The 24,324-nt window shown below is 55.9% G+C and overlaps 1 protein-coding gene across 5 annotated transcripts in view; it reads right to left on the bottom strand.

Annotated features, from left to right (window-relative positions):
- SLX9 (SLX9 ribosome biogenesis factor) overlaps positions 1-24,324 on the bottom strand; it is a 40,840-nt gene that overhangs the window by 10,607 nt on the left and 5,909 nt on the right. For all 5 annotated transcript variants that reach the window (XR_010111079.1, XM_034948155.3, XM_034948156.3 and 2 more), the window contains exons 2-4: positions 24,163-24,271; positions 8,017-8,085; positions 998-1,145 (exon numbers count right to left, since the gene is read on the bottom strand). Coding sequence is in view for 4 of the 5 variants with exons in the window: in XM_034948155.3 (XP_034804046.2) it covers positions 998-1,145; positions 8,017-8,085; positions 24,163-24,271 (326 nt within the window). In the remaining variant the exon portion in view is untranslated. The remainder of the gene's footprint in view (positions 1-997; positions 1,146-8,016; positions 8,086-24,162; positions 24,272-24,324) is intronic.

The following is a 24,324-nucleotide window of genomic DNA, read 5'->3' as shown; positions in this document are numbered from 1 at the left end:
TGGGGTTCTGGAGGGAGCACCTCAGTGCGTCAGGAGGAGGGCTCATGCTCAGGACCAGGCCTTGCCCAGGGCAGGGGGGTGGAGGGGCCCCACTGGGGTCCAGGCCCAGGCCCAGGCCCGCTGGCTTGGCTGCTCATGCACTAAGGGCCCAGAACCCACCACCCCAGCTCTCAGCAGGGGGCGGGGGAGGGGCGCTGTGATGCCAGCAGCCAAGGGTGGGGCAGGGGCCTGCCTCTTTCCTGAAGAACAAACCACATCCAGACCCGTGGTGAGGCTGGGAGGCATGTGCTTCCCACACAGGTAGGTGCAGCTCGGGAGAGCAACCGCACTCACATCAGGCCCCGTCCCTCCTGGGGAGGACGCACGAGGCAGCTCCCGCCCCATGAGGACAAGCTCTGGGATGTGTGTCCCAGGGCCCTGCATGAGTGGGTCCCACACCCTCACCACACCCGACAGCAGGCCTGAGCCGTCCTCACGGGCCACCCTCTGTGCGACAGAGTGAGGGGCAGGACAGGGTGTGCAGTGTTAGGTGGGCGTCAGGGAAAGGTCCACTCAGGAGGGGAGACTGGAGCCCCTGTCAGAGGCACAAGAAGAGCATGGTGGATGCTCAGGGGCCTCAGCTGAGCACAGCAGGGTCTCTGTGGGGTGGAGGCTGTGGCAGAACAGTGAGTTGGGGGGACCCCCAGTGGGACACGGCAGGAGCTGTGGCCAATGTTGGGGGAGGGGCACATGAGGGAGCTCGGCATCAGCAGAGCCACCAGGCTCCTCACAAGGGTGGGCCTGGGTGCCCCTGAAACGTCCCCCACAGCCCCCGCCGGCCTCATGAGCTCACGCCCTGAGAACAGGGTACCTGCGTGGAGCACTGGCTGGAGCCCCAGCTCTCGGCCTCTGCAGGCTCAGGAACCACCGTGGCCCGTGGGTCCCACTCATATCCCTCCACCTCTGGACCCGGGTCAGCCCCACAGCTTGGAAAGGGCCACCCCTCCCGGACACTCACCTGCGGGCCTGGCGCCGGCTGCCAGCCTCGAGCCCCAGCAGCTCGGGCAGGGCATCCCTGAGAGGGTGCAGGTCCCCCACCACCACCGTGGCCCTCCGCCTCCGCTCCTCCCTGTGCTTCTGCTCAGCCAGTTTTATGGCTTCGATTTCTAAGGAAGGAGAAATGATGTTAGAGGCAAACAAGAGGCAGAGGAGGAGCCCAGGCCCAGAGCCTCTGGCCCACGAGAGACCTGGCGGGGTGCCCGGCCCTGCTGCCTCTCTCCTTCCCGCTGTCGCCCCCATTCTGCCCCTGGGAACCTGCAGGGCAGGCAGGCTTGAGTTATTTTCTTCCCCTTAATGACAGAGCTGCGCTTTTTAATCGCAGGGCTCACAATGAGGTGGAGCTGCAGCCACTGAGGATTTCTCCTGCAAAGGGACGCTGGCAACTGTGGCCGGAGCGCGCGTAGGGGAGTGCACACAGCCACCGAGCAGAGGGGACAGAGGGGAATAAGGAAAAGGGGCTCTCAACTTAAGATGGCAAGTCACAGCCTGGGAGGCTCAGCGTTGTTCCCAGGAGGGAGAGGGCTCCCCAGAGGGAAGGGGAGAAGCCGCAGGACAGACCTGAGGGCTTGGGGCCATGGGGGGTGGCAGGTAGGGCTGAGGCCTCCACGCTAGAGAAGGGATTTGGGCAGGGTCTGGACAGAAGGGGCATGGCCTTGGGATTTGATTTAATTTAAAAATGTATTTATCTCAAAACTGCTAAGAGAACACATGCTCGGACATGCTGCTCACTGTACGTGGCTCCTGGAGGCTGTGGAGCGTGGACAAAGCCTGCTCTCTTCAGGGCAACCCAGAGGGACAGGCCTGCAGCTCAAACACTGCCAGCTCGTGACACAGGCCCGGGCATGGCAGACCTGTGCCCCCTGGGGGGAATGCCCAGGTTTCCAGAGGTGACAACAGCCAGCTCCTCTCCAATCCTGCTGTCTGGGACAGCGGCGCCCCTCTCAGCCCCCAGGGCAGATGGCTCGCAGAACAAGGTCTGAAGGGCCCACCGTGACCAACCCAAAGTCAGGGGATGCCACCCTGCCCTGGGTCCCTGTAGCAGGGTGTGTTTACCTGGCTCCAAATCACCGACAAGAACCTGGGACAAAGACCACCCTTCCTCTGGGTCCTCAGCCCCCAGTGCAGGTTGAGAGCTTGGAAGGTGTGCACCAGCTCTCCACAGCCTTGGGAATCATGGGGGTTTATAAGGTAAGAATCCAGCGCTTACTCCACCCTGCCTGGACTGTGGTAGACACGTTACTCGGCACCTCATCAAAAGAGAGCCAGGGCACCCTGGAAGCTGGGGTAGGGAGGGGCGGGCCAGGCCAGATGGCTCCTTCACAGGCTGCAGACCCAGGCCAGGAAAAGCAAAGCAGAGGCGTGTGGCTCCCATGAGGACAGACACAAAGGCTCGCACCTCAGCAAGTCAAAGCCAGAAGCCTTTCAAAAGAAGGATACCTTGTGCCCAAGCAGGGTGAGCCCCAGGCATGCAAGGATGGTTCTCCCGGGAAATGCCTCAGGGTGACCCTCCACAGTGGCCACTCAAGAGGCAAGAAAGCCTATGGTCACCACCACCAGTGTGCAGAGGATTCTGCACAATTCACTGCCCACGCATGAGAAAAATTACAATGAAACCACAAACGGAAGGAAGCTCCTTGACAGATGAGCTGCTAGAAACCCACAGTGAGTATCACATTTCAGGGCCAAACATTAGATACTCAGTGATAAATCCGAGCAAGGAAAAGATGACCACAATATCGACAATCCCACCCGGCCCACTCAATTCTGAGGGGGAGGGAGGGAGCGAGGCAGTGGTGGGGCGGGACCCACGGCCTGGGAACACTCAGCACTGCTCTCATCTGCAGCACCTAGGGGAGGTCCCACACAAACACCAGCTTCCAAGCAGCCAGGAGAACCAACGGGAGAGTGCAGTTCTTCTCTGTCAGTTACTCCAGAAAAATCGGATGCTGCCTCAGTTAAAATTTCAACGGGATTTTTAGTCAAACCTGTGCAGCTAATCCTAAATTTTATTTTTTAAAAGCAACTAAATGCATAAGAATAGTAAAAATATTTTTTATAAAGAACAAGCAACAAGAAAGTAGGGCTATCGGATATTAAAGCAAATTATAAAATAACAGAAATTAACAGCATGGCAAAAGTGCTGATGAACACTCAGTGGACGCAGGGCAGACCGGGCAAAGTGTGAGCATGACACGTGAGGTTAGATAAACTGGGTCCTCCTGGGGAAAGAGCCAGATCCCCTCTCACACTGTTCCTAAAAATCAGTATGTATGAATTAAATACTAAAAACAAAGAGGAATCAAAGGCCAAAAAATACAGTAGAAGCCACTCGACTGGATTCGAAATCAAGGAAATGTTGCACCTCATAGACTGGCAAATTTTTAAATGTTTCATAATATCGAGTGTTCGAGGACGGAGGGAGCTGGTGGGTGGGTGTGAACTGGCCCAGCCGCCTTGGAGGACAACTGAGGGTTGGGAAAGTCAAGTGGGACATGTGTGTGATTCCAACGACCCACCCTCCCGCCCACAGGGCATGGGGAGCCACTGTCCACGGCACGGCTGGGGCACAGGCTGTGTGGTGGAGCATAGAGGCGCTACCTGGGCGCTGGGGAGGTATGTGGACAAAACAAAGCAAAGCAAGGGATGGAGAGTGACCGGGGGAGCCCTCCAGGAGTGGGAGGGCCCTGCAACGGGAGGAACAGCAAGGACAAAGTTTGCAAGCTTGTCCTCACAAAGGCGAGGTGGGATGGTGCGTGCAGATCCACAGGGAAAATTTCAACACATATTGGGGAAAAAAAGCAAATTGAGGAAAAAAATCCACACATACAGAAAACATGCATTTCTAAAGATCCTAAGGAATCTACAAAATGACTACCAGATCTAATGCATGATATTAGTAAATTCATAGGATACAAGATTAGTATTTTAAAAAACCAATTGTATTTTAACATACTAGCAGAGAGCTGAGAAAAAACTGCATTTATGACAGCATAAGAAAGTATAAAATACTTAGCAATAAGCTTATTATAAGATGTAAGATCTCTACACTAAAACTGTATAACACTGATGATGAAATTTAAATGGTGAGATATACTATGTTAATGAATTTGAAGATTTGCTTTGCTAAGATGGTAATTCTGAACTGATCTATAGATTCAATGAAATCCCAATCATAACCCCACTAGGTTTTTGTTGTTGTTTTTAAAGAAATAGACAAGCTAATGATAATTTATATGGAAATGCCAAGGACTTAGAATATCCAAAACAACCTCAAGACAGACGAACCAACAAAAAGGACTTATGTTACCTGACTTCCAGACTAATCCTAAAGCTATGGTAATCAAGACAGTATGGTTTTTGCTAAGGTACAACAAATAGAGCAATGGAACAGAAGACAGCCTAGAAACAGATCCACACTTATGAGACTTTCTGATTTTTCACAAAGGCAACAAAACAATCCAATAAGGAAAGAAAAGTACTTATAACAAATGGTGCTGGAACAGCTGAATATCCATATTAGGGGGAAAAAAGGAACTTAACCACTAACACCACATAGACAAACAATTCAAGATAGAAAAAAAAAATATGAAAGCTCAAAGTATAAAGTTTTTAGAAGGAAACAGGAATAATATCTTCATGACTTGGGATTAGGCAAAGTTTTCTTAAATAGGACACACATACATATACACACACAATAACTAATATAAATTAAACTTCTCAAAATTAAACTCTCGTTTATTTAAAAAAAAAAAAAAAGTTCTCACGCCTGTAATCCGAGCACTTTGGGAGGCCAAGGCAGGCAGATCACGAGGTCAAGAGATCGAGATCATCCTGCTAACACGGTGAAACCCCATCTCTACTAAAAATACAAAAAAATTAGCCGGGCACGGTGGCAGGCGCCTGTAGTCCCAGCTACTCAGAAGGCTGAGGCAGAAGAATCGCTTGAACCCGGGAGGTGTTGCTTGCTAGTAAGCCAAGATCGCACCACTGCACTCCAGCCTGGCGACAGAGCAAGACTCTATCTCAAAAAATAAATAAATAAATAAAAATAAAGAAAATGAACAGGCAAGTCACAGTCTGGGAAAAACATCTGTAAAACACATATCCAACCAAAGACTGGACTCTAGGACAAAGAACTCTTAGAGCTCAATAATAAAAAGACAAAAAGCCTCATGAAAAATGAATTTCACTAACGCTGAAACACAAATGGACAGTAAGCACATGTAAATGCTCTTTTGGTGGCAACGGAAATGAGTACCACCGTGAGATACCATTTCATGATTACCAGACGGCTGAGGCTGAGGGGACGGCAGGCCACGTGTTGGCAAAGCTGAGGGCCAGGAGAACTCTCACAGGCTCTGGTGGGAGTGTGAGTGTACAACCACTCTAGAAAAGCGTCTGGCAGCTGCTTATAAAACTAAACATACACCTACCCTATGACCCAGCATTCCATTCCTCAGCACTTACCCAAGAGAAACGAAAACATGTCCACAAAAAGACTTGTAAAGAATGTTCAGAGCAGCCTTATTCACAGTAGCTAAAAATGGAAAAAAGCCCAGGTGCCCATCAGCAGGAAAGTGAGTAACAAATGGTGTATTCATACAATGAAATACTTCTCAGCAATCAAAAGGCATGGACTGCTGCTACATGCAGCCTGGATGGGTTTCAAAACCATTACGCTGAGCAAAAGCAGCCAGAAGCAGAAAGAGTGCATCCTACATGATTCCATTTATACGGAGTCTAAGGCAAGAAAAGCTCAACTGTGGACGACAAAGGGTGACACAGCTGTTGTTACCTCTGGGGCCAGTGGGAGAGGTAATTGACTGGGGGGGTGCGTGACTGCCGGGGAATGGTGGTGATGGTCCATAACCTGAACAGGATTTCAGCTGCACAGGTGTCTACAACATTTGTCAGCAATCATTGAATGGCACACTTTAGATTTGCATTTCATTTTATGTAAATACAATCTTCAAAAGAAAAAGAAAAAAAAAGAACCATGAACTCTAGCAGAATTATTTGGGGTGGAGTGTACTGATGTCTGCCATTTACTTTGAAACGCATTTTTAAAAACCCATGTTGGTAGATGGACAGAAACTGCTAGATGAACGGTTATGTAATAAAGATTGTAAAATCTGTGTGGTGGGTACAGGGTATTCACTATAAAATTCTTCCCACTTTCCTAAATAAAATTTTTCATAATAAAATACAAAGTAAAAGTAACTTGGGAAATGTAGCTAAAGCTGTATTTAGAGATAACTTACAGCCTTTCACTCCTGAACAAAACATATACAAACAGATAAGTAGAGTAACTGAAACCCAAAGAAAGCTAAAACGGGAGTGATCAAAATAAAAACAAATAATTTTGAAGACAAAAGAGTAGAATTGGTTATTAAATACATTAATTAATTATTAAATGGAAGAGACAAAACTTCTTAATTTAATCAGAAATGAAGGTGGAGATACAAGTAAAGAACGATAAAGAAAATAGAATATTTAATAAGAAGGCAACTAACATATGAAGACTGAGATCTGACTAAATTTGATCATTAACATTATTTAGAGACAAGGACCCACTCTGTCACCCAGGCTGGAGTGCACTAGTGCAATTACGGCTCACTGCAGCCTCAAACTCCTGGGTTGAAGCGATCTTCCTACCTCAGCCTCCTAAGTCGCTAGGACTAGAGGCTCAGAGGCACACACCACCTAATCTGACTAATTTTTACATTTTTTGTAGAGACAAGGTCTCGCTATATTGCCCAGGCTCGTCTGAAACTCCTGGGCGTAGGTGATCCTTCCATCTCAACCTTCCAAAGTGCTGGGATTACAGGCATGAGACACCATCCTCAGACAAATTCGATCATTTTATGAGTGGCCAAAATTGACTCAAGTTGTGAAAAACCAAAAAAAAAAGGACCAAGTGCCATGGAATAAAATTTACACATCATCAAAGAATTACAGCCTAGAAAATCAGGGTCCAAATGGCCACAGTCCAGTAGCCCATCCAAATCCACTTTCACAGCTATGCTAGGAACTGTGAAAAAGAAAATGGAGGAATGAATCATTTCCCTAAGAAATATCCAAAAAGGGACAGAAACCATAAAACTAATAATCACGAAAGAAACTGACAAAGTTTTCTAGGTCCTACCTCTGAAAAACATACATTTTCTTTAAAACCTCCAAGGAAAAAATAAAGCAGATAACATAAAAAAGAAAATATTCCAAATTAATTTCACAAAGGTAGCAGAATCACACTAAAAAGATAACCGAAAAATACAAAATAATTTTGACGAGAAACAATCTTAGAAAAACACTGGCAAATATCCAGCACCACGAAAAATAAGGAGATACTCCAAAACAACCTGAGTGGGAAGTGTGGCTTTCAGCCTGCGGAGACGTGCGGCTGGGAGCACGTGGCAAGGCTGACCTCAGAAAAGAGGGAGCCACAGGCCTGAAAGGGTCTGGGGACACCAGGGGCCCTGCCCACACCCACGCCGCTATGCGCAGACACTGTTTTCACCGCGGGCAAGGCCTGGAAGGACTTCACATACCACTGCAGGCATTTCTGAACCATAAAAACTCCACAAGCACAGGTTACTTCCACAATAAAAAATTTCACGGTGGGGAACAAAAATAGGTAATTTTTACAAACAAGGAGCCGAGAGCAGCAGCTTCCCAAGGCCGTCCTCCAAAGGGAGGCAGCCCAGCTCTGCAGGTGCCCACACGGACGGGGTGGCAGTGCCATCCACAACAGGCCAGACCGGCTTGGCCATGCTGCCAAGTCTTCATGGCCAACCTCTCTGTGCCTCCACTGTCCTTCAGCCCCTACAGCAGCCTCTGAAGTGTCTTGGGTGATCCCCTTGAGCACTCCTCGGGGAGTGTGGCTGGTGTAGAAGGCCAGATGTGAGGCTGTGGGAATAGGAGGGCCCACGGGATGGGACTTGGGCCGGCAGCTGCCTCAAGACGCAGGCATGGACTTACTCTGTAACCATTGCTCACGCCTCAGCTTCATTTTCTCCTTCTTGGGCAAAACGGTCTTGGCCTCTGCACCTGAGGAAAGAGAACACGGGAGTGAGCAAAACGTGTCCAGGTGGCACCCCCATGACCTGAGAATGGGCTGGGGCGGGTCCTGACTGCAGAGCTGCCACAGTCACTGCAACTGGTCTGGCCTGTGCCAGCCTCTCAGACTCCCGGGCTCTGGACAGCACCAGGGGCACCTGCAGCACGCCTCGGCCCGGCCTCGGGAGGCTCTCTCAGCAGCGTCCCCCCACAGTGATGGCCTGGCCACTCACCCCGGCCCGCCCCGGAAAGCAGGTGTCCCAACGAGGAGGCCTCCTCCCCACTCATGCCCCGAATGACTGTCAGGGCAGTCACTGCAGTGAAGCCATGCAGGAATGCCCGACGGCTCATGAAGGGGGCCACGAACAGGGCAGAGGCCCTTAGGGGGACATCCCCAAGATCCCGCGTGGTCACGTCAGGCCCAGCGACGTACGTGCTCCCTGCCCCCTGCCAGGCCCGACGACGTGCTCGATGACCAGAGGCTTCATCCCTGGACCCCACAAAGCGGCCCTCTCAGGGAGCCTCCAAAAGTGAACTCCACAGGCGCCCCTGTGCTTGGTCCACGCGGGGCCCAGCCACCTGCCCGGTGGGCGGGGAAAGGAGGCTCATTTGCTGCGGGGACAGGGTCAGGGGTGGGATGAGCCTGCAGGGCTGTGCAGGTGCGGACAGGTGGAGAGGGCACTGGGTGCTGCGTCTCTGACTCCAGTTTGCTCTGAAACAGAGTGGACTCAAGGGCATCCCCATTTCCTCGGCCTTAACTGATTTCCCGAGACGGTTCAGCCTCGGCTGCAGTCTCCCCAGAACACATCTCCCAATATCTCTTTTAATTCATGCAGACCTTCCTGGCTTGTCCAACAAATCCACCATGTCTAATGAAAAACAAAGCAGAAGCAAGCCCTGCCTGGAGAAAGGCAGTCGCTGTGCTCGGCATTTCAGACTTCACTTCAGGAGCTGGTGTGAAACCTCCAAGGCCCAGGGCTCCCGCAGGATTTAATCCCCTCCCACAGCTTCCTGGTGTGCCTGGGTTGACCTACTTTCCTCCATAGCATCCCGACCTCTCCCTCCCGACCACAAAGGGGAGGGGCTGATTCTGCAGCTTTTCTGTAGTTTTGAAATTGTTTCAAAAGAAAAATGAATCTAAGACCAGTGGAAACTGACCCGAACAGTGACCTGTGTTGTGTTGGAATGAAGAAAATGAGGCCTGGGCGCAGGCCAGGTCAGGAACGCAGCACAGTGACCCTTCCCGGCTCTGGCCCCAGGGAGCTCCCCAGCCCCATTGCCATGGCACCAGGACAACAGGAACCAAACACACCGCTCCTGCAGGAGGAGAGGGCTTGGAATGCTGCAGCTGGAGCAGAGGCCGCCTGGAACTGCTGGCGGCGGCCCCACGACCCCCAGCGCCCGCCGCTTTCCGGGCCCGAGGCGCCCTTGCTGAAGTGCCCCAGCACAGGTTCACGCCTGCTCCCCCTTCTAGCCTCTGGATGGGCTGACGGGTGTTCACTGAGATCGAGTCGGTGCCGCGGGCTATGGAGGGGGCTCACCCTGTGGGTCCCGATTCCCTCTCCCCCGCAGGCCCAAGGCCACATGGACAGGGCAGGTGGGCGCACCCCACCCTGTGTTGGGGACAGTGTGAAGTCCGCTCGAGCTGCTCCGGTTTCTAAACTTACCTACGACAAGGCCAGCACACCACAGCTCTCGCAGGTGCTGTGGAAGCACAGGAGCGTCCCGTGGGTGCAGCAGAAACGCCAGCTTGGAGGAGGGCCGGGCTGGGAGTGCAGATGCTGGGCCTCAAGCAAGGGTGTCTGGAGCCGCTACTGTCCTGGGCCTCGCCCCAAACCCAGATCCTAGCAGCACCAGCACTACAGCCCCAGTGGCTATGGGGAGGGGAAGGTCACCAAACACGTCTGATTAGTGACAAAGTGACGGCAACAGGGGCCACACCTGAGGCAGGTCATCCGCCGAGCCCGAGCTTCTCACACGGGGCCTGGAAGTCCGAGTGGGCACCAGGAATACCAAGCCAGAGGTGACAGTAAAAATGACTTCATACAATCGCCAGCCAGCCGAGCTGAGGCTACAGAAGGGTGCACACTCAGAAGGGCAGAGGCGGCTGCGACCTCGGCTTCCCACTCTAGGCAGACAGGCTTCTTCCTCCGTGCCCTGTCTGCTTCACACCCTAGGCCACCTGCTGCACGGGCGGCTCACACACTGCCACTCCTTCTGGCCCGCTCAGTCCACAGCTCAAAGGTGTCAGGAGACGGGCAAGTCCCCATTAAACTGAACCTCACAGAACCCCAGCCAGTGGCTGAGGCAAGGCTAGACAAGGTGCTCATACCCTCATTCCCCCCAAAACCGAGACAGGACCTCCCAAGACAGAGCCCAGGCCTCCCTGTGGGGGAACATGCTGCAGGTGCCATCCACTCCCCCTCACACTCGGTGGAACCCTCTGGGGCCACCTGTTGCTACTGGCAGTGAACAAGCCCAAAGGGTGAAAGACAAGGCCGCAGGGCATGAGGTGGCTCCTGTGATCTGGGTCCTGGGGCCCGGTGGTATCCAGGGTGCTCCTGGCTGCCACAGTGCCTGTATCTGAGCTGGACTGCAAGGCACAGGGCAGATGGATGGTGGAGATGAAGAGGAGGAGGATGAGGAGAAGCCGTGCCCTTGCCTGAGTCTTCAGGAGCCCAGGATGCAGCTGCCACGGAGCGATCTGCATAGAGGCACCGGGCTCACGAGCAGCGTGTGGGGACTGACCGTGTGGGACAGCCCCTCCGGCCCAGTGGGAGGCACTCTGAGGAGGACTCAAGGGCCGTTCAAGGAACAGCCCCTCTAACCCTTGACTCTGGAAGACCCCGCCTCAGCCCTGCCCTTGGGGAGTGACTAGAAACCTGCCCTGAGCTGACTCGTCACAGAGCTCTGGGGGTGGCTCTGGTCCCTGGAACGCCGGCCGGCCCGGCAGAAACCTGCAGCATGAGCTGAATGGCCCCGCACAGAGAGAGGGATGGGTGCACGCAGGTACAGGCTGCCTAAAAACCCTGACAAGAAAAGGGAAGGTGAGACACTGCCATGCAAGAGCCAGGGCCCGTGCTCTGGAGCTGCAATTCCAGGTACACTGGGCAAGGCAACCGCCCCACCGGAACCACAGCCTTCCCAGCTGCCACGGTGCTGCCTGGGCTCTTGCACTCTAACAAAGGGGCCCCGGGAACAGACACGGTAAACCAGCCTCAGTGGAGGAAGCCACACATGGCAGCTACACAGCACGCCTGTGCCGCAGGCAGCTCACCTGGTCCCCAGCCCTCACCAGGTCAGCAGACACAGAACCAGGCTCACCAGAGTTGGGCTGTGGGGTGACACGGTTCACGGGGCACGTGTTCTGATGGACCCTAAGGAAAATCAGCATGAGACCGGCTTTTCCGTGCACGCCATCAACAAGCCGTGATTCTCACTCCACAAAGATCTGCATGAGGCTCAGGACAGAACACACGACGCGATGCTGCTGGCACGTGCTGCTTCATCTCGGGCTCGGGTGCCGGGAGATGCTGCGGCCTACAGAGCCACTCAGATGCTGCCAACACCACCCAGGTCACCAGCTGAAGCGGCACGTGCCAGCAGCATCTCGTGGTGCTGAGGTTCTCCTTGCCACGCCTTCTGGGTGAATGCAAGCTGAAATGCATCGTAGGACAGGCCGTTTGGGGAAAAATGAAGTGGGAATCATCCGTCTCACCCTATACACAAAAATAAAGTCCTGATGGATTAAATACATTAAAAAGGCACTACAAAAGCACTGCAGAGGACACAAAGGGGCCACAAAACACACAGAAAACACCGAATTTGCTACAGAGAAACTTTAAACCTCCGCAGAGAAAAAAATAACATGAACAAATTCAAAAGAACTACCAACGAGGGGGAGACAGCTGCAGTTAACGAAAGAGATTGCTTCCTTCCTACATAGCTTTTTCAAACCAATCAACAGCCGAAAAGAAAAACAGGAAAAGGCACATATAGGCAGCTCACAGCGATGAAGGCTGAACGTAGCCTTGCTGATGAAAAGCCGCGCATTTTACAAAGCAGGCACCGCAGGCTGGGGTCCACATCGGCAGACACCTCGTCCATATCCTCCAAAGGTACAGGCCGCAGGCGGAGGCCGACTTGGGTGCTGCTCCCGGCGGTGTCTGCAGTAGGCAACCTGGGAACGCCTGTGAAGTATCAGACGTTCATCCGACTGGATCAGCAACTCCACTGCTGTGGTTTGATCTACAAATGTCTTCACTCCGTTTTCAAGGATGGCCCACACTCCCTATAGAGCTGGGTGCATCGGACAACAAAACCTCAGCAGCCGTGATGTAAGGCTGCCTTAGAACGCAGCCCAGGGAAGCAGCAGGGGCAGACACACACCCACTTGTAAAGAAAAGAGGGGGCCGGGAGCAGCAGCACGTGCCTGTGGTCCCAGCTGCTCAGGAGGCCAAAGTGGGAGGGAGGATTGCGTGAGCCCAGGAGGTCGAAGCTGCAGTGAGGCCAGATTGTACCACTGCACTCCAGCCTGGGTGACAGAGCAAGACACTGACTCACAAAAAAAAAAAGTAAGGAGCAGATAGACCAAGTCTGCAGCGGGGAGGCTGTCACTTAACGGTAGTTTGCATTGAGTTTTTCACGGTATCTATCATGTGCCACTTTGCACAACTTCATGTAGAGGCAGTGCTGCAGGAATAAGCTGGAGAAAGCACAGCTTTCCCTCGGAGCGCTGGTGGGCAAGCATGTGAGGGGGTGGTGCACGTGCCTAGCACCGCGGCAGCGGGGAGAAGCAGCAGGAGCACAGGGGACTAGGAGCGGGGAAGCGGGAGGGCTGGGTTGCCCTGTCTCTCTCTGTTTTCCAAGCTTTCTTACTTCTTTTTTTTTTTTTTTGAGACAAAGTCTCACTCTGTCGCCCAGGCTGGAGCGCAGTGGCACGATCTTGCAATCTCTGCCTTCTGGGTTCAAGCCATTCTCCTGCCTCAGCCTCCGGAGCAGCTGGAATTACAGGCACACACCACCACACCCAGCTAATTTTTGTATTTTTAGTAGAGACGGGGTCTTTCATGATGTTGGCCAGCCTGGTCTCAAACTCCTGACCTCAAGTGATCCACCTGCCTCTGCCTCCCAAAGTGCTGGGACTACAGGTGTGAGCCACCGTCCCCGGCCTCTTCCTTCTTTATACTACATGTTTGTCATTAGGTGTCCATTTTAAAGAAAAACCCAAAGACCTTTTGAAAAATTGGTAACAAATCGTCCTGGTCAAAGACAGCGTACTGGAACAAACCAGGCACCGCCATCCAGGGTCCGCATCGGCAGACACCCCCCGCCGAGGTTTGTGGCGAGGAAAGTACCAGCGGCACCACAGGGAAGAGCAGTCACAGCCAAGAGCACCTGGGGGGTGGCGCTACCCAGGGACACAGCCAAGAGTGCCTGGGGGGTGGCGCTACCCAGGGACACTGAGACGCAGAGCACCAAGGTGACGCTACTGTGCTGAGGAGCCCAGGCTGCAGGGCCGGAGGACGTTTCCACCACTGGGCCCTGTGCCCACCTCTGCAGTCCTGAGGAAAGGCAAAGGGCTCACCTCAACTCCCTTCTCCCAGGACCTGAGGGTGGACATTCAAAACCACAGACAAACCTGCCGACAGCCGGAGCTCCCAAAGTGCCGCATCGGGCAGCCCCCACCCTCCAGCCAACACCATCCACCCCAGCCAGGGGTTCGACATTCCTCCCGAGAGAAGGTGGCCTGGGAGACGGGGCCCCTGAGAGAAGGGTACCCAGGAGCACTGGAGACAGCCTGTGCACGGCGCCCACAGAACGCTCGGCCCCTCTGCTCCCCTCAGCAACCCACCGACCAGAAGATGCAGAGTCCACGGGATTTGGCCTTGCAAGTGTCATGGAGCTGATACAAACAAGAAACGTGGGCTCCAAACCCCACAGGATTCTCTCCACAGACACAGCAGCAGGCTCCTGGCACACTCCACACCCACCCCCAGTGTTAGCTCACCCCACAAGGACCCTCCAGAACCCCAAGGGCAGTGCAGCCAGCGGTGGATACAGCATGTGCCCCGGGAGCAGCGTGGCTTCTTGCTGTCCTGTGAGCTCCCAGCCAGGGTAACAAGGCAAGAGAAACACGTCAAAGGCCTAAGAATGGAGAAGCAAGAGACAGAACCACCGCTGTCCCCATACATGGCATGGTCGTGATGCAGAAAATGCCAAAGGATCAACAGCTACTGGGACTGAGGGCTTCAGCAAGGCCTTGGGGTGCGGCCGAGGTTTGCGGCGAGGAAAGTACCAGCAGCGCCGCAGGGAAGAGCAGTCATGGCCAAGAGCTCCCCAGGGGGTGGCACGACCCAGGGACACTGAATGCAGAGCGCCAAGGTCACGCTACTGCACTGAGGAACCCAGGCTGTGGGGCCAGAGGGCACTCTTGGCCTCCTGAGCCACACCTGGCCTGTGTCCTCAGCATCTGCCCAAACTACCCCTTCCCACCTGGAAAGGAAGAAGCCCCAGAGAACTGCTTCAGTCCTAAGTCAACACAGGACAGGCTCCCAAGGCCCGGACACAGGGCCCCACTGCCGGGGATGGTGCAGGACAGGCTCCCGAGGCCCGGACGCAGGGCCCCACCGCCGGGGATGGTGCAGGACAGGCTCCCGAGGCCCGGACGCAGGGCCCCACCGCCGGGGATGGTGCAGGACAGGCTCCCGAGGCCCGGACGCAGGGCCCCACCGCCGGGGGTGGTGCAGAAGAGGCTCCCGAGGCCCGGATGCAGGGCCCCACCGCCGGGGGTGGTGCAGAAGAGGCTCCCGAGGCCCGGACACAGGGCCCCACCGCTGGGGATGGTGCCCGAGGGAGTGGCTGTGCTGCTCACCTAGAGGCATCCTGCTCTGGGAGGTACAGCCACTCGCAGCTCTTGGTGGGTTCAGCTGGTCTGGGGGCCCACCTAGGGAACCTCGCAAGACAGCCTCCACGACCTGCCTACACCTCAGACAAGCACACATCAGAAAACCACAGTGCCCAGGGCCCCTGAACGTGACAGGCCGGCCATGCGCCCACAGAGGAAGGGATAGCCCCGTAGCCAGGGGGCACTCGCTGCCACCTCCCATGAGGAGCAGTGTCTGAGGAGTGAATGAGGAGAGCCTGCTGCACAGGCTCGGCCTGGGCCTTGCCAGGCGGGGTCTAGAAAACACACCAGGTGGGGTGCCAAGGGGGAGGCTGCCAGAGGCAGGGCCCTGGGGACCTCCTAGTCTCAGGATGGCACCTGCAAGTCAGAATGAGTGCCACACCCAGAATACAGTGGCACCTGGGGCCCCAGCCCTTCCCTGCTCACCCCTAAGTTTCCATTTGAAAACACTCAGCTGCCCTCCCACCCCAGCTGTCGATGAGGACAGTGACGTGCAGATGGCCTCAGCAGGATGCTGCCAGCCAGGCCCCACCAACCGAACATGTCAAGAACCTTAAATAGCTCCAGCCACCGAGCTCCAAGTGCCAGGTTCAGAAATAGCAACCCACATGCTCAGACACTGCCCCGCCGTCTCCTAGGCAGGGGGGCGCCCGGAGCACATGACACGGACACCCACATAGCAGCACCCCAAACGAGGGAGGGTCTCGTGGGGCCACACAACCCCAACTGTCCACCCGGCCAAAAGACCTCTGCTGGGCGTGGGGCCACATAACCCCAACTGTCCACTCGGCCAAAAGACCTCTGCTGGGCACAGCATCCCCCATGGGAGGGCGGTCCTGAAGCAGCTGGGGCCAGTCCTGTAGGGGAGAAGGAGGGCCCTGGGGCCAACCTTCTGGTGATGGAAGGCGGCCCCGGGAATCCCCAGGCCAGGCCCAAGGTGATCAGGCCACACACTCTGATGTGAAAGTTCCAGAAACAACTTAAACATCAGCCCTGACAGCAGACAGCTCTGATGAGGAGGACTCACTCCCTGAGTGGCCAGGGAAGCTGCCGATTGCTGTCTGGCAAATAGAAAAAGGCAGTGGCTGAGCTTCCTGGGGGCGAGCAGCGCAAGCCCAAGACGGCGGCCCAGGGACCTCGGCGAGCCGGTGAGATCCAGACGTGCACGGCCCACAAAGGCCACACACGACGGGCGAACCCTGCTCGGACAAAGAGCAGCAAGGGCTCCTGAAGACACTGCTAGCTAAGGGCCTTTCCTGAGATGCCCCACCCCGGTTAGTGATCGGCACGTGCAGCAGGCCTGGGCGAGAACACATGTAGGCGAGAGATGGTGCCCACACAGTGCCCTCGGGCAGTGAGAGATGGTGCCCACACAGTGTGCTCGGGCGGCTCCGGGGGCAGGGCCTGGCTTTTATCTCCCAATGTTGCGTATTTGTCTATTCTGCAATGTGTGCATACGCGCTGCTTTCTCAATCATGAAATGTTATTTTCTACAGAAGTAATTTTAGGTAAAAGTTGAACCCTAACCTTCAAGTCTCAGCCACAGGCATGACAGTGAGTGGGGCACAGTGGGCAAAGACGCAGACGTTCACCCTGTGCGTTGAGGACTCAGCCCCTGGATCCAGATGGTAGAGCTGGGACTTGAACAGGACGGGCAAGGGCCACATCCACAGCCTGTCCCCCTGCTTCCTCCCAGGCTGTGCAGCAAGCCAGGGCCATCCATGCCCACTCTCCCTGCCTCTCTCCTACCTCCCTGCGCGATGCCGCAAGATGTTGGCCCCTTGGATGGCTGTGGGCTTCAGCGCCACCAGGAGATGGGAGCCTCCTCTGCGCCCAGTATGGCAGCAGCCACGGTTTCATCTCAAGCTGAGTGAACAGGAGCCAGGCCATGAGACACAGGCACAGGAGAGGCTGGCCAAGCCCAGAGGAATCTTCTCCTGTGTGTTCTGCTGCTGCTGTGTGTTTAAACCATTTTTAAGGCCTTTAAATCAAACCGGCAACTGTAATCCGATGAAGGCTTAGCCTGCTGCACTGTGCCCACGACACGTGTACCCAGTCGCCGCCACGTGCTCCAGGACAGGGACCAGGTGGGGTCACCGTGATCCTCAGGCACAGGTGCAGCCCACACCCGCCTGGGCCAGTCTCTGTGCTCAAAGTTCTATGAGGATAAACCCACAGCAGTTCTACAGCAGCCCCCCGACACCCCCCTTTCGCAGATGAAGGAGGTGATCGCAGAAACCCTGAGGACGCCGGCAAGGAGGTGCAGGAGGCTAGAACCCCAGAGGCCCTGGCTGGGTCCTGACTCCCACTAAGATGGGAGGAAACAGCACTATGTCTGGTCCAAGTCAAATGCCTCAGCATGGCACCATGTGACTGCGTGACCGTGGGCCTGAGAAGCGCCACCAACAGGGCCACGCTCCCAGCCGGACTGGCATAGGCCACGCCTCCGACCCCTGGTCTAGCGTCTCAACAACACGTGGCTCACAAGGATGCCTGGCTTAAGAAACAACAAGTCATTGGGCTCCCAACATACCGGCTGGCACGGCCACACTCTCCGCAGGAGCGCAGGTAAGAAGGCGCGCCACTCCCAGCCACCGCACCACGCAGCCAAGGCAGGTGACACACAGGGAGCTGCGGCCGAGCCGAGGCCATCTGACCCCAAGCCTCGCTTCCACAGAGCCATCTCCATGTAACTTCCTCGTCAGTTTGTTCTTATTTTAACTTGGGAGTAGATATAAGCAACAAGTACATTCTGCATGGTTTCTGTCATACCCTTGACTTCACAACTGTAAAAAAAGGTCTTAAAAAAGGGATTTTTTTTTTTTTGAGATACTGGAAAATAGCAGAAAATGAGCTCATTCTGTTTTCAGGCAGGCACCTGGGACTCAAGCCCAGAGACACAGGCAGGGTGGGGCAAGGCTCATTTTCTGCCATTTTCCAGTTATCTTAAAAAAAAAAAAAAATCCCTGAAGACAACCCTGTAACCCCAGAGTCTAAGGCAACCCTGTAACCCCAGAGTCTGTACTGTCTGATGAGGAGCTGGGACTTCCCAAGTCTCCGCTGTGCAAGGCAGGAGGGAGAGCCTGCGTCTCTATCCCGGGACTGTCCCACACCTGGGCTGACCTGACAAGGACACAGCTCTGCTGCCCTCTGCTGGCCAGATCACCAGGGCAGAGGGACGGCCAGGAAGCCAAGGTCGCGCCCTCCACCGCAGGTGCCTGGGGGTGGAGTGGGGTCTAAGCAGGTACGATCACCTGGGCAGCGCTCTGTGCTGACCGGGGGAGCCAGCCCTGCCCAAGGGCTGGGTGCAGGAGCTCGGGATGTCCTTGCACCACAGCCTGGTGGCCTCGTCACCCAGTCCAACACGCCTGCAGACGCAGACGTGTTCCACTGACAGCAGCAGCAGGTCGTACACAGCCGGGAGACGCAGGCAGAAGCGGCAGGAGTGGCTGCCGGAGCAGCAATGGCGGCGGTGGGTGCCCTGTGCCCTGCGTCTAAGAGTAGGCCTCTGTGGCTTCAGAGCCTAGCCCCATGGTGCGCTCTGGCCTGCTGCGGCTGCACAGAGGGTTCTGGGGAGTAGGTGGGGCTGGGGCCGCGCTTTGGGGACCCGGACAGCAGTGTGGTCCCTGTGTCCACCCGGCCGAGGGTGCTGGGTTCCTCTGGAGGAGGCTATGGTACAGGGCCACCTGGGCTGCATCCCTAGGATCCACCCCACATCGGTGTGACTGCCAGGCCCGACACTCCTGACAGCCGGGCCCAGGGCCCAGGGCCCACAATCCACTCACAGATCAGGAGCAGCCCCCGGGCAAGGTCACAAACCGTGTGAGGGGGAGCCAGGGCTGCATGCTCCACAGAGCCAGCAGGAGCAGGAGCAAGCAGCAGCCAAGTCGGGGCTCGGGACCCTGGCCTCTCTGCACTCTTACCCTTGCAGACTCAGAGATGCCTGCTCCTGCTGCCTGGCCTCTCGCTGCTTCCAACGGCCACTCCAATCTCAAAGAGGGGGTTGGGGCCAAGCCCGGGTGCTGTCAGAGCCCGGCTGGGTGTGCACACACTCAGACCCTGCCACCTTGGCCCCCTCTGGACCTTGGGCATCAACAAGCTCTGGGAGGAAGCCAAGGCGGGGGCTGAGGGTGGCTTGGCGCTGGCCTGCAATGGCCGGACCCCACACTTGCTCACACACACACTTCACCACTCCACGCCTGACTCCAGTCTCCCTTGGAGGCATGAGATCCAGGCCAGTAGCATGAGCTGAGCTCAGCCTGCCAGGCCAAGTGGGTGAAATGAGCCCAGCGGGCCCGGACAAAACTCAAGTAAAGGTGCCACCGGCCACAGGTATCTGGCCAGAAAAGCAACACCCCCAAAATCCTGTACCACCACCGGCACCTCTCATGGCCCCCCCGCCCCCAAGCCATCCACTGTGCTGTGAGCTCCCTCTCCAGCAATGGTGACAGGCCTCCCAACATCCTCTGCTCCAGGGGGCCCCAGCCCCACCCGGCTCTGAGTCCACACCAGGCCTTGCCCGACCCTGCCTGTGTCTGAGCTTGAGTCCCAAGTGCCTGTCTGAAAACAGGCGGGCTCGTTTTCTGGTATGAAGGAACACAGAACTAGAAATCCAATTCTAAGTGTGCTCCATGACCGGCTCCCCAGACGCCCGATGCTCCATGACCAGCTCCCCGGACGCCCGATGCTCCACCACCAGCTACCCGGACCGCCCGATGCTGCACGACCAGCTCCCCGGACGCCCGATGCTCCACGACCAGCTCCCCGGACCGCCCAATGCTCCACGACCAGCTCCCCGGACCGCCCGATGCTCCACGACCAGCTCCCCGGACCGCCTGATGCTCCACGACCAGCTCCCCGGACCGCCTGATGCTCCACGACCACCTCCCCAGACGCCCGATTGCCCGATGCTGCATGACCAGCTCCCCGGATGCCCGATGCCAAGGATTGGCGCCGTGCCCAAGGCTGGAGGATCAGCCACCACTGGACACCCGGCCGGCTGCCAGGCTCTGGTATCGCATAAGCCAGCTAGAGCTGGCCACACAGCACGCACAGCAGGTGGCACTGCGTTGGGGGAGGCTCAGGAGACGGGTGCTCACCCCGGCTCTGCCACAGGTCCCTCGCCACCCCTAGAGCGGACATGGAGGAGCTATAGCCCCGACATGGGGTCCACAGGCTGCCGCAAAGCCCCTGCATGCACAACGCGGCCCACAGGCAAAGCTGAGTCCTGCTGGGGAGGTGCAGGGGGTCTTAGAGAGCTGGGGCGGGGAGGGGACTCTAGGCCAGCCTCAGCCCTGCACCCATGCCCTCCCCCTCCCGTGGCAGGAGGCTGCAGAGCTCAGAGGGTCCCTCCCAGGATGCCCGTAAGGGTAAGGCAGGCTCCAGGGCACAGGAAGGGAAACGGGTCAGATGTGGCTTCCTGGCGAGCTGGGATCCCAAGGGCTTGAAAAAAAACATAGGAAAGATGCCATGAACTTGTTAGTCACAGGGACTAACAAGCCCCACCACTTCCCAGGGCTAGAGGGGGAGAGGAGGGGCGCAGATGGGCACACGGGTGTCCACCAGGTGATGGGCCACAGCCTAGACCCCTCCCCTGGGCCACCCGGCTCCTTGGCCGGAGACGCAGCATGCAGTGCTATTCCTGACTCAGGCAGGGCACGGACGATGAGACACATCTTGGGAAGGCGGTGTCGCACTAAGCCAGGCAGATAGGCACCCACAGGCCGCCACCTCACCTCCATAGCCAGGCGGGTCATTGAAGGGTGGCGGCCAAGTCACAGGATGCAGTATCTGCATGACATGGGCACTCAGGCCCCAGCACAAGCCCGGGGTGGGGTGGGGGTAGGGACGCAGGGCACCAGCCAATCAGGAGCTGAGGAGACCACACCAAAAAAACAGAACTGTTCCTGGAGAGAAGGAGGAACGTGGTGAGGAGCAACTAAGATGCAAAGGACCCCACTGAGGCGCCTGGATACCTCGGAGGCCTGAAGAAAAGGGGCTGGAGCCCCCAGACCAGGGCAAGCCCCTCCGCCTGTGGGGCTACTCCTCTAAGGGTCTGCAGGTCCCACCCATGAGGGTCTGTGGGCCCTGCCACCCTGCCAAGCTGGTGCTTCACATCCCAGGGCAGGGGAAGTGGAGGCCTGTCCCTCCGTCTGAGCCCTCTGTGATGTCCGATGGTCCCCTTCATCCAGCCCGGGGCTCTTCAGTGCAGAAAACCCACAGCAGGGCGGTGGAAGGAATATGCACCAGAACCGTGGGCTGAGAGCCACAGCCAGAGACGGCTGGCCAGAGGCCTCACTCCAGGAGGGCTGTAATGGGGGCCCACGGCGATGAGCTCAGAACGCCCCTCCCACAGGACAGCCACCTGGAACGCACCTCAGGGACAACCTCCAAGGCACCATTTTGGAGCACCTTCTCCTGAATCCCCCTGGGGCACCAAGGCAGAAATCACAGCCATGGGCAGTGCACAAAGCCACCGGCTCCTGGCCAGAACCACTAAGTGCCTCCCCAGGCCAAGGCTCCTCCCCAACACCCAAAACCCTGACCCTGCCGCACCACTCAAATAATTCCCATCCTTGTGCCCCTCAAGGCGGGCTATGGGAAACACCTGCACACAAGCAGGAAGTGCCAGAACGGGCCACGCTACTGTCAGCACGAGCTCAGGGCTGGGGAGCGCCAGAACGGGCCACGCTACAGTCCGGTCAGCACAAGCTTTAAGATTTTTATGCACAAATAAGGGTATGTGAATTAAGAAAAAATTAATTACCCAACGGACTCACAAACAATAGAATCTTCAAATTTTTTCAACTTATTGTTCAATTATTTCAAGAAAACATTTCTATGCTCTACTCTGATAACGTGGTTCTGAAATTTGAAATCAATCTTTGACATTGTAAAGTTCAAGCTTCTACCCTCTCCCACCAGTTACTCTAAATTAATGAGGTTTGAGCTTACAAAAAACAAAGACCAGGCCGGGCGTGGTGACTCACACCTGTAATCCCAGCACTTTGAGAGGCCAAGACAGGCAGATCTCCGAGGTCAAGAGATCGAGACCATCCCGGCCAACGGGGTGAAACCCCATCTCTACTAAAAATACAAAAATTAGCCAGGCGTGGTGGCATTAGCTGGGCGTGGTGGCATGTGCCTGTGGTCCTGTCCCCGCTACTCAGGAGGCTGAGGCAGGGGAATCACTTGAACCCAGGAGGCGGAGGTTGCAGTGAGCCAAGATCATGCCACTGCACTCCACCCTGGCGACAGAGCAAGACTCTGTCTCCAAACAAACAAACAAACAAAAAACAAACAAACAAAAACAAAGATCCAGCGTGGCTCAAAGGAGAGGCCACAGGGCTGCTGGGCACGACCTCAGCCCAAGAACGCTGCGAGGCCAGATGTTGCTAAAGAGGAGTTTCCCTGGTAGGCAAGACGGGTCGTGAGCGTGACGTCTCCCTAAATTAGGAGGGGAAGAGGGGACGTGACAGTCAGTGCAGCAGGTGACCTTGGGGACCAGATGAGCCACAGGGGCTTCAAGGGAGAGGGCCAAGAAAAGGCAGAGGAAAGAGGCTGCTGTGTGAAAGAGCTCTGAGAAGCTCAGGCCAGAGCCAGGTCACTGAGACCCACGACTCCCATCCCCTTGGGGACAGCCTTAAAGGCCTTGTCAGCAACCAGGGACACAGCTCGGGCGGACCACTCACATCAAGCGTTCCTGGCTGGAAGGCACAGCTTCTCTCTGGAGTTACCTGGCCTGGTCACCTCACCAGGTCCTCCTTGGAGAGAAGGAGCAGGAAGCCAGCACTGGTTAAATGTACCTGGATCTTTCTAGAGGCACAGTGAGGCCCTCAGCATCTATGAGCTATGTCTGTCGCTGCTTTGTGGACAATGGAGCTAAGGGTCACAGAGCACCCATGATCACATGACTTGTGCCCAAGGAATTAGGGCTGGCCCACCTCTGGGCAGCTGCAAAACCCACTCATCCCCAGCCTTCCCACCAGACCAACCTCGGTCAACAGATGCAGAGCGGGCACCTCCACAGCCTTCACTGCACTGTTTTAAACGTTTCACACCAACTACCTCATCTCAACCTCAAAACTGCAAGAACTTAAGAGATAAATACTGTTACCTCCTTTGACAGGTGCAAAGCCCAGGCCCAGAGCGATCAAGTGTCCAGCCAGAGGCTACCAGGTGGTGAGGGGCAGAGGCCCAGAGCCCACCCATCTACAGGCCCCAGACCCGGCTCCTGCCCTGTCCTGGCGCTCCCAGCTCTGCTGACTGTGAAGCCACGTGCAGTCTTCACTGTCACACTGGTGCTCTGAGCTCTGCCCCTACAGCCAGGCCCTCTCCCTCCCCAACCTATGGCTTCCCGAGGCTGTCAAGATGTAAAAAGTATTCCTTGTGCTCCTCACCGACTCCCTTAGATAAGTGAAGGAAGCTTTTTCCTGGATTTATCCCTGGGGAGTGACACTGCTCACCATCCTCCAGCCAGAAAGTCAACACTCCCGGCATTGACCATGGTGGCCGGGAACTCTCTAAAACACCTCAGACTCAGCAGGAGGTGCAGGGGGACTGCGTTCCCTGCTAAGCTCCGGACACTGGAGTGAGTGGGAGTTCCCAGACCCTCTCACTGGCCAGGCTGACGTGTGTGCTGCAGGGCTGCAAGGAGCACAACCAGGAGACGGGGAAGGGCTGTGCATGGATCTGATGAAACTGAGAGGACCCTGCTTCGGCTTCAGGATCTAAACCCTCAAGAGTTATTTGTACAAAATGATAAGCAGCTAACCTCTGCAACACATAAAGCACTTGTTTAAGAAAAGGATCAAAACTGCCCCAAACATACAGACAGACCACGAGAGAATCAGCACACACGGAGAAAACAGTTCAAACCCTGTAGGTCACCAAAGCCCAAGTTCGTGTGGCTTCAGCGTGGCTGCCAGGATGCAGAGCAGTTCTTGCAGAGCTGCGGGGACATGATGCAGCCCAGGGGCAAAACCGCAGCTGCAATCTACTCTGGGGAATCGCCCCAAGAAACAGCCAGGGGCAGCCCTTGCTCAAGGACATTGTCAGGTACAGGTTAGCTGGAAAGCTGCTGAGACCTCGGGTGTGTGAGTGAACAATCCCAGATCTGCTGGGCATCAGCATGGTAACCCGTGCACTCGAGCCTGCCTCACCTCTCCTGATGGAAGTGACGCTCCTCACGTCCAGCTCCAGCTTCTGAACCAAGGCGCTGGGGTCTATCTTGGTCCTGGCAAAGATGTTGGTGTTGATGAACGCCCAGTCCTAATGTCCCCAACAAAAACGGACGAAAAGAAGAGGTGTGAGACTTGCTCTGT

This window comes from Pan paniscus, chromosome 22 (assembly GCF_029289425.2).
Source record: "Pan paniscus chromosome 22, NHGRI_mPanPan1-v2.0_pri, whole genome shotgun sequence".
NCBI lineage: Eukaryota > Metazoa > Chordata > Mammalia > Primates > Hominidae > Pan > Pan paniscus.
Note: the sequence above shows the minus strand (reverse complement) of the source record. Positions and strands in the feature narration are given on the sequence as shown.